This window comes from Hippocampus bargibanti, linkage group LG11, assembly GCF_051943395.1.
Source record: "Hippocampus bargibanti isolate YZ-2025 linkage group LG11, ASM5194339v1, whole genome shotgun sequence".
Taxonomy (NCBI): domain Eukaryota; kingdom Metazoa; phylum Chordata; class Actinopteri; order Syngnathiformes; family Syngnathidae; genus Hippocampus; species Hippocampus bargibanti.
The window spans coordinates 19,496,095-19,513,003 of record NC_142744.1 but is presented as its reverse complement, the minus strand read 5'-3'; the positions used below and the strand labels follow the sequence as shown (position 1 = coordinate 19,513,003).

Sequence of the window (16,909 nt, the reverse complement as noted above, 5' to 3'; positions counted from 1 at the left end):
AAAGAAGTAAAAGAAATATAGGAGCTTCACTTGCCTTTACTGCAGCTGCAGTAAAGGCAAGCAGCCACTCTCGCGTCACATATTGATTTGTTTAAATATTAATTGAATAGGCCAAGGCAATTATGACTGAATGAAATAAGATGCCACATGTAAAGTCGAAATAAATGCCTTTTTAAACATTGCCCACTCAGAATTTTACTGATTTGGACTTGAGTGCAATGCCACAGGGCTGACATAGCTAACACTGCCGTTAATGTGTTAAAAACAGAACTACACTGGTACATCACATCTCCATCTGAAGGGATTTAATCGTCAACTAGCCATTTATTTGTACTAAACTATGCCTTTGTTATGATCGGCGTGCGCATGTTGCATCTTTTTTTGTGTTTTGAGTCGGCTGCACACAACAATGCAGTACCTGCGATTTGCTTGCAAATATTTGATCAAATGCATTTTCTATTGTAATCAATCACGTTTATTGCAATACATCTTGATATTGAATTATGGTCCAATTGTATTTTCTAAAATGTCACACAGAAAAAAATATACACATGTTAAAAAATATACTTGCGAAAAACTCAGGCATGCCTGTAACACATAGGTGTCAAAGTCAAGGCCTGGGGGCCAAATCCGGCCCGCTACATCACTTTTTTTGGCCCGCGAAAGCAAATCAAACTGGTGAAATTCCATGATGCTAGCTAAAATCCTAACCAGAATTTCATATTTTTGGATATAAACCACAATAACAGTCATTATTCTTGACTTCAGATTTGGAAACTAGCTATTCATTAATTTGTTGTACGCTCTATATGTAATATGTGGAGGGGATTAAACATTCTAATGGCTTCCCCAAATTCATAACGGCCCTCGAGAGGAAACCATAATTACAATGTGGCCCGCGGCAAAGAATGACTTTGACACCACTGCTGTAACACATTCTACCATTTATATTTTTTCCCCCGCCATGATTTGTGTTGCTACTTTTTCAGTTTTTTTGCCCAAAGTAAAAGGTCACACCACACAAATCATTGAAAAAAGTCTGTGATAGAGTAAAACACTGTTGAATTTTAAATATTAGAAAAGGCTGAATCCAAATCTAACCATATTGCCTGCAACAGATACGACCAGATGTTGTGTACGTGCAAAGAGATTATTTTGCTGTTGGAGTGACTACATCCGTTGCAAAGTGACACACAGCCACGTTTGTGTGAACCACCCACCACTGATTCCCAGAACTTTAAAAGTACCTCTCTCATTGTATTCAACCATTTTTCTGACAGTTGAAGCACTTTAGTTTTCTCCTGCTATTGTGAATGGAGCAGAGAGTTTACAGGCGATTACCCCGTTTATCCTCTGTGACAATCACACCATGTTGTTTGTGGTTCAACAGAAAATACAAAACTGTACCGCGCTGGCGCAGTGCACATATTTCATTGAAGGCGCTAGCAGTATGCCCCCCCCCCCCCCTTTTTTTGTCACTTGCATGTGTTGCCAATAAGGTTGGCACATTTTTTGTTTTCCAAATAGTTAGATGTGGGTGGCCCGGTGATCCAGTGGGTTAGCCTGTCAAACTCGCATTGCAGATGTCGTGGGTTCGATCCCGGCTCTGCCCTTCCTGTGTGGAGTTTGGATGTACCTTTATTCGTCTCGCAGTGGAGAAATTTACATTTCACAGCAACAAAGTTTGCATGTTCTTCCCGGGCCTACGTGGGTTTTCTCCAGGTACTCCGGTTTTCTCTCACATTTGAAAATCATGCATGGCATGCTGATTGATCATTCTAAATCAGGGATGTCAAACTCAGGTCCTGGAGGGCCACTGTCCAGCATGTTTTCCAAGTCTCCCTGTTGCAACACATCTGATTCAAATCAGATCATCAGCAAGCACTGCGGAAGCCTGTTCTAAATCATCCCTGCTCTAGATCAGGGGTCGGGAACCTATGGCTCGCGAGCCATATATGGCTCTTTTGATGATTGCATATGGCTCGCCGATAAAACTAAAATATGTATTTAGTTTTTCGTTTCGTCGTTTTTTTTTTCGCTGTTCATTTCCCGTTGGGGCTGCAGTTTGCGGAAAGCGCAATTTTGATTGGATGACACTGACCTACAATGGCCGAAAGCGCCATGTTGATTGGATGATAGTGGCCGTCATGTTGAAACAGGTAAACGCCCCTTTGAGCCCAACTAGTGCACTTCAGCGTGAATGCCCCGGAGCATTAGAGGAGAGAAAATGTTTTGATTCTAATTTGCAATGAAACAATACCATCGATGAAACAGTCGAATGTCAGTGACATTTTAACAAGCCCCATATTAACGTTAGCATCGACATACTTCTGCGAGAAGTCGATTGCAGATAGCAAGTGTGGAAGCTTATGAGCCGTGTGCAGGCGAGCTCGAAGTAACTTCGCCTCTGGACCGGCAAATTGAATTTCATTCCGATCCTTTTCCTGGATTTTTACCAAACACGAGGAACGGAAAACCATTCATGTTAATAGTGAGTACTATCACAAACTTATTTTAAATAATGCATTCTGATATTTTGTTGAAAAGTGGCCACGCGTGTGTGCGCGCGCACGGGAGTGTTTGTATGTGTGCGCGCGCGTGCGTGTGGCTCTTGCTGAAAAACATTTCTAAATATTTTACTTTTATGGCTCTCTTAGTCAAAAAGGTTCCCGACCCCTGCTCTCGATCATGGGTGTCCAAAGTCGCTCCTCAAGTCGATCCTGTTTTTCAGCTGTCCCAGGTGCAACAAACCTGATTCAAATCATCAGAAACGTTCTAATGCTGCCCAAGAGCTGGCTGATGAGCTGATCAATATGAATCAGGTGTGTTTCAGCCGAAAGAGTTGGAAAACAGGCAGGATGGTTGCCATACAGGCCCAGATCTGGACATACCTCCTTTAAATTGTCCCTTGGTGTGACTATGAGCACTGATGATTGTTTGTCTGTTTGTGCCGCTGCAATTGGCTGGCAACCAGTTCAGAGTGTCCCCAGCCGACTGCCTGGCCTGAAAACTGCTGAGTTCGGCTCCAGCACCTTCTGACCCTTGTGAAGACAACACGGCTCAGAAAATGGATGGATAGATATTTATGCATGGAATCGGACTTTTCTCCAATAAAATGTTTTTAATGTTATTCATTTATTATTATTATTATTTTATGAAGGCATGCGCAATTAACACCATATTGTTTTTTTCTCCATTGTTTTACCAGTATAGTCCAGAAGAGCTTTTCCGACAAATATGAATATTTCATGGAATTACACTTCTACGCTCACAAAATCGATATGGGAATACAGTGATACCTCAGCTTATGAACTTAATGGGTTCCCATAATGTGTGTGTGTAGGGCAAAAGGTTCGTCTGCCAAAGATTTATTTCCCCATAAGAAACAATTAAAAATAAGAATAATCCGTTCCCAGGTCCCAATCAAACATAATTTTCTACTAAATAAGCCTTAAAACTACACTAAATATACCTATTTTATGTATAATAAATGTGCTATTGTATTTTAATTAAAGAAATAAACTGTACTGTATGATAAAGTTCGCTGAAGAAGCATCTTGGATAAGAAGTGAAACGTCCGACACCTTCAAAGAAGTACAGATGACGGCTGAAGAAACCTTTTCAGCGATCCACTCCTGTACGACTAAGAGCTTACACAGATGTACTGTATAATAAAATAGTTTTATTTACCTTTGTGATGGGCGTTGATGTAGCTGCCTCTTGATGTTATCAGAGTGAAGTTGCCGTGCTTTCTCGGCAATAATACCCTCATTCACACGAACACAGAAACACCCTTAGTCAGGGGATCAACTTAGTATACTGGTGCTGGGACGCTAAGTCACACAAATGCGCACCTCGATCGTGTTTTTCAATGATCTCCTTCTGCTCAACCGTAATTTTCTTTTGTGTCCTCTTCGGCTTAACACTAGCCTGTGGTGGGGTCTTTTTCGGTCCCATAATTGCAAAAGTACTCCACTCGATAGCAAACCACGTCTGCACTCAAAGGGGGTGTGGAAAACTAGTCTAGGTTTGGTTCGTCCGCCGAAAACTAATTTGTATGCCAAGATTATATTCTCGCGAATTTAATGTTCGTAAAACGAAAAGTTCGTGAGCTAAAGCGCCCGGAAGCCGAGATATCACTGTATATGTTTCCGGAACTTTTTACAATCCACATTTATGATGTGTCAGAACTAGTAATGCCCATTCATACATAAAGTTTACTGACGTGTCTGTGAAAACCGCTCCTTGCTGTGGAGTGTCCCTCCATTTTGGCGGTAAACCAAAAGCGCCGGTAACTTAAGGAGTAGAAAGTATTTTTGTATCCAGCATAATAAAATTGTAATTTGGGTGTATAGATGACTCAAAATTATATGTAATCTAAAATATCGGGTTGAAACACATGTATCGGGTGAGACATACTGCAATTCTATCATGTTCTTCCCGTTGTATTGTGAGAAAATGCGTATCATGAGGTTGTTGGTATTCTATAATCAGAATCAGAATAAGATTTAATTTAATCTATATTAAAGTATGTAGAACACACGAGGAATTTGTCTCCTGTAGAACACGCTGCACTAGTAACATCATAATAAAAATTGAGGCACTATACAGTTCTGTTTGTGTTACTGTTCAGAGAGTTAATGGCTTGGGGGAAGAAGCTGTTTAAATGTCTGCTGGATTTGGTGCGCATGCATCGATAGCGGCTGCCTGAGGGGAGTCGCTGGAAAAGGTGGTGGGCAGGGTGTGCAAGGTCGAGTATGATTTTCTGCACTCTTGTTTGGATTCTTGCAGTGTGCAAGTCCTCGAGAGTTGGTAGGGCGGTGCCAATGATTTTTTCCGCCGTCCTAACTGTCCGTTGAAGTCGGATATTGTCCATTGTTGCGGATTATAGCAAAAATGTTCTCAGTCGTTAACAGTAAGTTCTTATGTGCAACTCCGAGTTATGGCCATCATAAACCAAAGTCTTCTGTACACATATGAATAACAGAGCCTTTGTAATTTGGCACTCACATCCTCACAATGTTGGGCAGTGGGTCTGAGAACAATCTGAGTGGCCAAGTAAAGTTTTATAGTTGAAAAAGGAAGGGAATTGTGTCCAAAGTCCTGCACTACAAGCCGTTTAAAACCTCCTGTAACATTGAAATGAGACACCACGATTCTTCTTTTCCTTTCGTCTTTTCCCTTCAAGGGGTCCTCCATCTTCAGTGGTTTGATTTGCATGTTTGTTTTGGGCAAGCTTTTACGTCAATGTGGTGTTGTTTAATCAATTGTTGGATAATCTTATTGAAGTCTAGTAACTTGTAACTTTTATTTTCCCTATACCAGTGTTTTTTTGTTGATGGAGTTTTTTTGTCCTGTGCTGAGTAATAAAATAAAGGCTTTGGGCTTGGTCAGAACAGGGGCGTGCCTAACGGCCACTGCCGCGCGGTCAGCTGACACACTTTGAGCCTGTTTTAAGGTTGTAATCTGACCGTCACGCCTGCCATGCTTCCTCTGAGGCTGGTAAACAAAACACTGCCCCCCCTCACCCCCTCCCGTCTTGGCCGGAAGCACGCTCTCCCTTTTTTTTCACATCTCTACTTAACCACAGTCAACAGGTTGAGTTAGTCGTTACGGGATGGAGGTGGGGCATGTCTTCAGGATATTTCTCAGCCTACTCATTGTTACATATTTACCAAGGGACTATATAATGACCAGCATTTCTTCCTTTTCTTTCATGATTTTTACTTTGTTTCGTGCAGAAAAAGCAGTCTTCCCATGCCATTTTGGCTCTGAACAAAATAGATATGCTTGTTGAGGCAGTGGATTACATGTAAAATGTTCAGAATAAAAATAAATAAACAAATAAATAAATAAACTACTGTATTGCTATAGTTAGAGGGGAAATGGCACAACCAGATTGCAGGTAAATTTATGTTAAAATGGTAATTATTTGCAGGATTACATTTTCCACCCGAACATTGTTACATTGTTGTTTCAGTACTCAGCACAAACAGTGGATAAATTGTCAAAATTGTCTCGCCTTGACTAAAATCACTCAGTGTGTTTTGGCTGAGAGCAAGCAGGCGTGGATTTACAATTGGGGAGGCAAGGCAACTGACCATGTCAATTTCTCCTTACAAAGAGGAAAAGAGGAAGTGGTAACAATTCTCAGTCTGCAAGGTACTCTCGCTTGATGGACCAATTTATATTAAATGGAATTTATAAGAAGAAGTTTGAGTTTTCACAGTCCTCCTATGATGGAGATGCACTTTATCGCCTTTCGTCACAAATCATCCACAATAACAATGAAAATGGCTAAACTTGGCAGAGAGAATAAAAACCATATTGTGGTTACGTCAACCGTTTATCATATCATTACATTATGTGCATGCAATGTGGTTGAGGGGAGTGAGATTTTAATCGAACTTTGCAAGTATTGCCTTTATAAGATTAACTTGTCCTCGCCACCAATCAATCAGTCAAGCCATCCATCTACACCCATCAATGAATCGATGTTGATGAATTCCAACCTTTATCAATGCAAGGCACACATTTAAAGTTTAAAAAATTTCACAGCACAACACCAATTAAATGTCACTTGTAGTCAAGATGTTATTGCTATATTTGCCATCTAAATGAATATCAGTTATTGTTCTGTCGCGGGCATAGATAGATGAATAAAAGAGTATATGTCAAATACATTGTTGCAACTCATCTGATTCTAATGATCAGATCATTAGCAGGATCTGCAAAAGACTGATACGGTGTTAATTTGATTGAGTTATGTTGTAACGGGGAGAATTGGAAAACATGCTCTGTAGCTGCCCTCTCGGACTTTGGTTCTCCACCCCTGGTCTAGACCAAGGGGACCCAACCTTTTTTGACCCAAGGTCGACCTTTCAAGCCACCCAACCTCCCATTATCACGCAAACATTATACTTTTTTTGTTTAAAATGTATAAGAAATTTGTTTCAAATATGTTTAATATTTTTTTCTTATTCTTTTTCTCTTTTTTTTTTTGTTATGGGAGATGCATATTTTCACTTGTCGCATGCCAGGCCGGTCTTCATTGCCACCAATCACCTATATTCACCACTTCTGCTGTATATATCAAACTGTACTTGAATCAGTCCCAAAAAAGCAACATTAAAAAGCGAATAACCTATTCAATAGTTGAAGCTCTACTAAACTATGGAGTTGATGAAGATGTGAATGGAACAGCAGCAATAGTTGGTTTTATTGAGCATGTCGCCAAATAATGACGCACATCAATAAATAGTGTGCAAATAATGTAACTGTTCATTGTGTTTCCATGAGTACTTTTCCAGGATGCTGGTGAAGGGAGGGGGTTGGGGGATTGGGGGGGTTACCAGCATCCTGGTGGTCCTGCTCTTGGTGACGACAAGGACACTTTGTGCCTCTCATGTCAGCTCCCTAGCCTCAATGACTCACTTCTGCACTCACCATGTTTTTATACTTTTGTTGTTAACACACCCAGGAGAGGCACGATGAGGGCAATATTTATGCCTGGAGAAGATGTTGAGTTCCTGTAAATTTGGAATCGAATAAACAACAAGATTAACTGTTTGCAGGAAGTGAGAAGAGTCTTTATTTTCTGCTGCCATGAAGGAACACAATGTGCTGTGCGGATCCTGTTTCAGTCATGTTTATCGGCCTCCTTGCACCGATTGGTGGACAACGCGCAGAAAGGATTCCCGCCTGCGCCCCCTCCAAACCCCCTGCCTCCCTACACACACACACACACACACACACACACACACACACACACACACACACACACACACACACACACACACACACACACACACACACACACAGAGTCCAAGTAAGCACATGTACTTTGCTTGGCAACGTGTTAAGTCAGTGACCCACACATTAATAATACAGCAAAGGTCTCACTTCGTGTGTGTGTGTGTGTGTGTGTGTGTGTGTGTGTGTGTGTGTGTGTGTGTGTGTGTGTGTGTGTGTGTGTGTGTGCGTGTGTGTGTGTGTGTGTGTGCGTGTGTGTGCGCGTCTATGTCTGTGTATGTGCGTGTGTGTGTTTCAGTGCGCGCTCTCATACTAAGTGATCGTAGTTCTTGGAAGTGAAGTTGTTCTGCTACGAATTCCTCACAATAACAAATTCCTCAAAACAGCCTGTGAGGGATCTCACGATGAGGAAGTGGGGAGTGGGGGGGCTGTGAACAGCCAGAGGGAGGAGGGTTCTTGTATGTGTCAAGCTGGTACAATCACTCTATTTGTTATTTGTCAACTGCTAGATCAGATATATCACTTTTCTTTATTGGGGTGGGGGAAGGGCTCAAATTAAGACAAGTTGCTGCAAGAGCAAAATCTCGTTATTCTCATAAAGTCTCGTTATTCGATATTCTCGGGAGTCGGAAAAAATATCTATATAACCGGACTATCGATATATCCGATCCTGCGGGCATGTAATTTTCTCCTTGAGTTCATAGAAATAGTATCGTAATAAGCAGTACTATCGATATAACTGATATCGATATAACAAGACTTTACTGTATTTGTTTTGACCACATTTGGCTCCAGCAGTGAGTGTCATATAATGTTGACATTTCTTTGGGAGGATTATTTCGACAAAATAAAAAAGAACATGTTGTATCAACTTCTGTTTCTAATATAATCTTGCATTAACAATGACATTAATTCCTCTGAGCCCTTCAAGGCGTTCAATTCAAAGCGCAACCGCAAAAGTGCCACAAATTCAGAGGTCAAATTCTCATCAATTGTGACACCAAATACTGCTCAGGGGTTCTAACTAAATACCTGATTTAGGGCGGGTCCTTACTAGCGCTGTCATGACAGCCTCCATGAGGACCCAATAGCTGAAAATGAGGCTAGCATCGGTCCGATACGATACCTGGTACCATTACTGACCCATTCCTAGTTTAAATGAACCCTGCTATTGTGTTAGTATGGGGTTCAAGTACAAAATGTTTTATTTATTTTCAGAAGTGGGCCGATCTCAATGGATTTACTCGGCTCTTTAATGTTAATGGTTGGACAACCACTGCAGTACCAACTATTTGTGTACAAGCACTTAGTCAATTTTCTGAAATATGTCTCTTCGAAGCATTTACTCAGAAATTATTTTACGAGGAAGAAAATGTTCCTTTTCTTTTGACCACAACAAAACATTCGCACATCAATACTTGATTCATTTATCAGCATCTGACGGGGAAAATATGAGCATTTTGATGTTTTGGAATGACCATAAATGACCCTGACGCTTGACTCTTTATGGTGTTAACCGTATTCTGTTCGTGACACATTTCTGAAAATGAGTCCCAGACTGGGTGGGTTCTGTTCACTCTGCGATGAGCCACAAGTCAACCCATATGTGCTTCCTTTTTTGTGTGTCTGTGTTTTTTGAGATTAATTTCCATGTTGCATTATGCCAACAATTGGGGACAACCTCGATTGGCACGCTGGCATCCATCATGACAAGTCCATGCTGAGAATGTTTTTTGACATCTATTTCTAGAGGAATAAACACTGAACTGACCTCAATTTGATCAAGCTACATGCTTACAGTCCCAGTCAGGTGGTTAAAAACCATCTCCAAACTTTCCCAATGCCTGGAATTGTTTTTTTTTTTCCATAAGCATGCACATACATGACAGGCGTAGTGATGGCACTCCCTCTTTTCCCCTTTTTTCTTCTCCCGCCTACTCCCATTCCCCGTCACTTGTCTCAGCGGGGGATTTAACCTCCTCTGTTTACTCCTGCGAGCTGGTGCGGTGAGCATGTGTCTGGACTTGACTGCTAGAGATTGATACCGATGGCCTGTTGCGGTTCCAGCCTGTGAATGCACCGCACTTTGAACTGTGTGTTTTTAGGGCAAAGGTTCTTTCTGTCAGCAGCAGCTTGTCAAACCAGCTAGTGGCATCACAAACACTCGAGACACCTCTTGCTGCGCATAGTTGGTGCTAAATTGAATTTATGTATTTAGTTATTTTTTTGTTTATTTATATATTTATTTTGTGGCTTGTGATTCTCAGAATGGAACCCGGTTTAGCACTTTGCGATGAATCGCAACATAATATGGGTGCACTTAGGATGTCTGCACATGCTCAAACTTTTAAGTTGACATTGGAAAGTATAAGCCTTTCAGTGGAATGTTGCTAAAAATATTTTTAACATTTGTATACATGAACTCCGACACCCAAAAGAAAAAAGTTGTAATTGTTCCACGATAGTCAACATTTTATGAACTTCATGTCACATTATGACAAAATGGGAACGAATGTTTGTTTGAGAGTCGATACATTCAGTTTTTACAATTGCGGCGTATTTCTCATGTTAGAACTGTTTCACGAAAAGTGCAAGTTTATATGGATTTTGTTTTCCTCATCTTAGATGAGGTACAACATGTTTCCTTTGTAACTGCTTTTGTATCTTTAATGAAACTTTCTTTGATATTACATACATTACTACATTGTTCACGTTTTCTTGTAAATGGAGTGAACAATACAACTTTTTTTCCAAATATACTTTTGTCATATGTAATATGTTTTCTTTTAAATAATCATGATATAAAAGCTGGAAGATGATGCTAATAAAGTCATAATGTACAGTGCGGTTCAGCGTCTTCAGAGTTGTACAGTATATTAGCAAATTTTGTTTTGCTTTTTGTTCCTCCCATTTTCTCCCCATCCATCACTTAAAAAAATATTTTTTGGTGGTAATTTTTATTCCCTACTGTATGAATATTTTTATTTGTGTAATATTACAAACTTTGTTCACATACCAGCATTTTTTTCCTGTTTTGCGTATGGTGACTTTTGTTGACATAGAACTTTAATGTCATTAAGTTGCTTGCACATTATTCCAATACATTTCTTTTAAAATTGTGATTTCATTCACATCAGGCCTTTAGAATAAAATAATTATCTTACATAGATTTGTTTTCCCAATCATTTGTATATTTTGGCATAATGGTGTAAGCATTTCTCACGGTTTTATAAGTTAATTCTCAGTACTTTGTTCTCCAACTTTGTTTTTACTTATTTAACATTATCACTGAAAGGCATGTGTTATGGTTGTTGTTCTCAGGCTTTGTGTGCTGGTCCAGGACAGCTTTGGGATGTTCAGCATGGTGCAGCTGCACCTGCTAGCCCAGGATGACCTACGCCAGTATTGCCAGGCGTGGCTTGGTCGGACCTGCGCCCTCCGGGGCGTCAAGGTAGTGCAGCGTGTCACCCGAGAAAGGTGAGATTTGTGGTGAAAAGCAATTTAACAGCCACGCGCTGATGGTTTTAATCGGGCGGCTTGTCTTATCTCAGTTGTATTAAGTTCATCCTGTCTACTTGATATCTAATTTAAAACAGATTCTGATCTTACAGTGTATTGTAGGTGTTTCAAATACCTACCTAATAGGTATTTGAAACACCTACAATACACTGTCTGTAAGATACGTCTGTGTAAGCTCTCAGTCGTACAGGAGTGGTCCATCGATGAGAAGGTTTCTTCAGCCGTCATCTGTACAAAAGTGAAGGTTTCGGACGTTTCGCCTCCTATCCAAGAGGCTTCGTCAGCGAACTAAAGTCTGACTGGTCGTATCGGCCCATTTATATATCCCATAGGGATCCCTTAGGGATATATAAATGGGCCGATACGACCAGTCAGACTTTAGTTCGCTGACGAAGCCTCTTGGATCGGAGGCGAAACGTCCGAAACCTTCACTTTTGTACAGATGACGGCCCCATTTATATATCCCTAATAAAAAGGGATATATAAATGGGCCGATACGACCAGTCAGACTTTAGTTCGCTGACGAAGCCTCTTGGATAGGAGGCGAAACGTCCGAAACCTTCACTTTTGTACAGATGACGGCTGAAGAAACCTTCTCATCGATGTCTGTAAGATAAGAATCTTTTAAATTAAAATTGTCTTATCTCAGTCGCCAATCTCTCTGGGAAACAGATAAAATGATTTTGATGTGCGAGGATCCGAAAGCAGCAAGGATATAGCGCTTCTTGAATCTCAATTCGTCAGACAAACAAGACTTGACCAAATGATGTGAAATGCTGAGCATCCCTGTTACTGTCAGTCTGCAGCCCTCATGAACCTTTTGAACTTTTGAACTAAGGCTGCACACTTATGGGTCCATCCTGAACCACCATGGTCAGAGTCCCAGATTAGCAACAGTCAGAAGAACTGACACGAGAACATTTCATGGTGAGGCGGGGTGATATGTTTATATCCTTGCGGATAATGTTCCTCGAGATGGCCAGTGACAGATGAGTCCCTTCTCTGCGCTCACACATGGGCCATGTTTTTGGCTGTAGTCAAAGAACATGTGGCGGTAGCTGGGGCCTAGCCAAATGTGGCTTTCAATTTTCTTCGAGGAACTGTTTTGATTCCGTTCTTTGCGATCAGCATTTTGGAACATGGATGAACAGACGTATTTTGGAACATGGTTGCCAATTGAGTGGAAAGGAAAAAAATGAGGGAATTCTCTGAGGCCCAATATCATTTCAAATTCAAAACCATTCATCTTTTCCAAAGTCAGGCAGCATAGGGACTTAGTGCTGAGCATGTCTGCCTCATATTTGGGATTTCAGTTCCCGCCTTCCTGTGTCAAGATTACAAATTCTTGACGTGCTTTGTTCAGCCATCCGCCCACATTCCCAAAACATGCGTCTTGAACCTCTAAAAACTCTGAATTGCTTGCGTCATTCTGTCGTGATCAGCCACCAACTATAGAAAATGAATGAATGGCTATTCAAAAGTCAAACAGTCACAATTTCAAAACCATGCACACAGTGCACAGGCAAGTCACATTTGAATGTTCTTCACTGTTACACCTGTGGAACTTGATTATCAGTACGTAAAAAAAAAAAAAGCAGTGATGAGACTTTATTGCCATGTGGTAACATGCATTTCATTTTGTTGATTAAATGTCAAGTCAGGAACTTGGAATATTGGTCCATCGATGAGAAGGTTTCTTCAGCCGTCATCTGTACAAATTTGAAGGTTTCGGACGTTTCGCCTCTTGGATAGGAGGCGAAACGTCCGAAACCTTCACATTTGTACAGATGACGGCTGAAGAAACCTTCTCATCGATGGACCACTCCTGTACGACTGAGAGCTTACACAGAAATATTGGTCCATTCAAAGAATCGTTCTAAAACAACTCTTAAATCTGCGATCCTTTGAAACATTTTACCGTCAAGAGTGATGCAAGATTAAAAGGAAGTCAATAGCGTCAAAAACATACACAATAATAAGAATTTTCAAGAAAATATTTCTCCTTTCAAGTACTGTCGCACTTTAAATGTCACTAGAGGAGCCACATTAACTCATTCCCTGCCATTCCCAAATTTGTTCGGGTTTTGGTTTTTCTTGCTGGGGTACCATTAAAGCGCTGGTCAGACCTCTGGCAGTGTTTTTTTTTCCTTCCACAGGGGGACAGCATTTTCCTTTTGTAGAGCCGCCCCCACTAGCCCCTCATATTACTCCAGGCCCATATAACTTGGGATTAACTATTTTTTCCGATGAAAGAAGAAAGTCTAAGGTTTCTTACGCTGCATTGAATTTTTATGTAGTCCTAAAACTCAATATTCTGTGGGTCCCGGAATTTGATTGAAAAGGACAAAAACCCTGGCACTGGAGTGGACAGTTTTGCACGTGTGCCAGTGAATGAGTTAATATTGTGTTTGAAATAAAATGTGTTTGTTTTTACGGTACTTCAAGAATCTGCGAAATGGAAGAATATGCAGACCACCTCTGGAAATGTAATTTATTTATTGTTGAAGGTTTAAAGGGGAAATAGTTTTTTTAGTTTCAGATTTCAGTTTCAGATTGTCCATCCATCCATCCATTTTCCGTACCGCTTATTCCTTGTTAGGGTCGCGGGGGTGCTGGAGCCTATCCCAGCTGTCTTCAGGCACGAGGCGGGGGACACCCTGAATTGATTGCCAGCCAATCGCAGGGCACACAAAGACATACAACAATTACTCTCACACACAAACCGAGGGACAATTTGGAGTGTTCAATCAGCCTACCATTTGTGCCCTCTGAAATTTATTTTCTATTTGGTAATGAATCTTTGATGTGTGAGTTTCACTGGTTAAATTGAAATACGAAAATATATTAACTGTTCTACCATATTTGAATGTATGAAGTGATATCTATAAAGTACCTGTGGTGTCAGTCTTTAACATCAATCTTTCCCGGCCAATAATAACCCACACCAATTTGAAGCGGCATATTTTGTTCAAATGTCGAACGTGTGACCACGTACAAGTCAGACATGAGGCGCACACAGTAGCAATGTGGCTCATTTTGCCATCCTAGTGGGGAGCAACGCCCCCGCCACCCTGAGCAATGTCTGTCTCGTACCGCATGTGGAATGTAAATCAAAAATTCCTGAAAAGAAAAACATGCAACCCATTTATAGCAGGCCAAGTTTGGCAGCGTGCTAAAAATGAATGAGGGGCTTGACACCTGTTTAAATTACCTGAAGATGAACCTGACAAGTGTGGCCGCAAGCATTGTTACTCATGCTCAAGCAGTCTCACTGGACTCGAATGGGCTGCAGAACCGGTTGCCTACAAAGAGACGCCTTTGATTACGAGGCTGACTAAGTTGCTGCTGATAAGACGGCAGAGTACACAGATGAATGAGCAGCATTCACCACCGAATACCGTGAACTCATGACGACACATTTCTTCCCTTTTTTTGTCTTTTCTTTTCTCCCTTCTAACAGTTACGGTTTGACAGCTCGGAGCATGTTCAAGCGTGAGTAGTCTGTCAATGGGAGCGATTAAGATTAATCAAGCAGTACAAATATGTCACGTCATTTTGTAAATAGTGTTTTGGGGGGCAACAAGTCTTTATTTGATGTAGTGCTGTTCTTTCAGTCAAAATAAACTCAATCATTTCATGAGATTCAAACTTGGCTACTTTCCCCTTCCATTTTTGACGATATATAGATAAAAAAAATGTGACCCAACATCTAATCAGGTCTGTGAGGCGTTCTTCATTGCAAACGGTACATTGGATTGGTTATAACGCAGTTCAGGCAGTTCACATGTTGCTCTCTTGGTGACAAAAACCAATTGAAAGAATGTCCACATCATTCGTTTTGTTTAAGCACGAAGCACTTCCGTTGGTCTCTGTTAATGTATTCGAGTTGCAATATCTTATGTTTACTTTCTTACAGCTGCAGCTTTCTTACAGCTGTCAAAATGTATTGTCTTGTATCATCTAAATTTGCAGGATACTTCCAAACTTAATTTATTTAGGCTGAATAAAGTGAACGTATTCTGAGTTATTCAATGTCTTTTTTAGAAAGAGAATGATAGAGGGAGATGGAAAGGGAGAGAGAGGGAGAGGGGGGGTTCGAGAAAGAGAGAGAGAGAGAGAGAAATCCACATTTAGGCACTTCAAAAATATTTGCTGCAGAAAAACAAGAACAATTTCTGCAGGTACCTCAAATAATAACAAATGTCAATAATAATTATAACAAAGTACATCAGGCAAGAAGACACAACAGTGTTTATGTACGTAACACATACTTTGGATTCATACATGAATGTGACCACCATCAAGAATAGTCAGCAGAAAGCTTAGATGGGCAGTCAGGAATGTGCCTGCCTCCCTTGTGCTACACTGGAAGTGAAACTGCTTGCCAAAGTTCAACTGAAGTACTTAATTCAGCAACAAATACCCCCAGTCGCTCTTCCAGCATCTGCCCCACCCTCTTCTCACTCTTCACTCTTTACTCTACATCCTGTTTCACTCTCAGGCGCTCCAGTCTTTTTAGTTTGATCGACAGTCTGTGGCCCCCGATGGAGCACCCCTTCAAGTGCCATGGAAACACAGCAAGCATGCCCAGTGTAAGTTTCAAACCTAGCCGGAGACGTTTTTCGGTGCACCTGTGCAACAATAACACTGAGCAAAGAACATACGACAGCATCAAAACAAGACTGAGTTCAGTGGGGCAAAAAAATAAATGCCATCATTCTTGATTCTCGAATCATTTAAACAAAACATATCGGTCGGTGGAGCGCCGCTAAAACTAACCTTGACATGCGGCGTTCAACTTTTGCACAGTACAGTACTGGATAGTTCATCTGTGTAAGCTCTTAGTCGTGCATGAGTGGTCCATCGACATGAAAGAGAACCAACTCGTCTTTTTGGAGAGCAAAGTAATTATAGAAGAGGACAGAGCGCTTTAGGAAGGCCACGCACACTGACCAATCCTGTTCCTGCTTTTTGAATGTAATCACCCACTACAACACAAACTAGGAGTTATCAGAACACCCCAGCATAGGGCTGAAAAAACATGCATTGAAAGTAAAGAAAAGGCATCAAAACATGTCGGGAGAGCACTCACAAACCGTGGTCACCCTCAGTGACAAATGTCAAAAGAAAAGAATGGGGGAAAAAAAACAAAAATCCTGAATATACAAAAAGGAAAGGAGTAGCAGTCCCTTACATTGCAGGGGTTTCGGGAAAAAAACTACTCGGGTCCTATAGCAACACAAAATTCCTACTTTTTTCAAACCGATAAATACTTTAAGACAAAAATTAGTGCATCCAAAAGATAGGCAAAACAAAGATGAAGATTGTAAAGAGCAATACATTTAGGAAACTAAACAAATGCTCAAACTTTATCAACATCCCAGGGATAATGCTAGTGGGGCTCAATCTGCAGTACATATGCACCTAAAGGCTAGCAACCACTTATTTGACGACAGTGAGGTTAAAATCTTAGTGAAAGAAAATAGATGGTTTTAAAGGGGAGTAAAAGAAGATTTTTTTGTAAAACAGCAAAACACTCCACTAGATCGCCATGGTGGTTTGAGGTTTAATTTGGATCGTGCTTATAACAGACTTCTTAGATCGTTACCACGTAGGCTTAGTCATGCTGATGAGGTGA

At 40.8% G+C, this 16,909-nt stretch overlaps 1 protein-coding gene across 2 annotated transcripts in view; it reads left to right on the top strand.

Annotated features, from left to right (window-relative positions):
• Window positions 1-16,909, top strand: part of spidr (scaffold protein involved in DNA repair) — a 55,987-nt gene that overhangs the window by 29,847 nt on the left and 9,231 nt on the right. For both annotated transcript variants that reach the window (XM_089007680.1, XM_089007679.1), the window contains exons 11-12: window positions 11,074-11,229; window positions 15,773-15,863. In XM_089007680.1, the coding sequence (XP_088863806.1) occupies window positions 11,074-11,229; window positions 15,773-15,863 (247 nt within the window). The remainder of the gene's footprint in view (window positions 1-11,073; window positions 11,230-15,772; window positions 15,864-16,909) is intronic.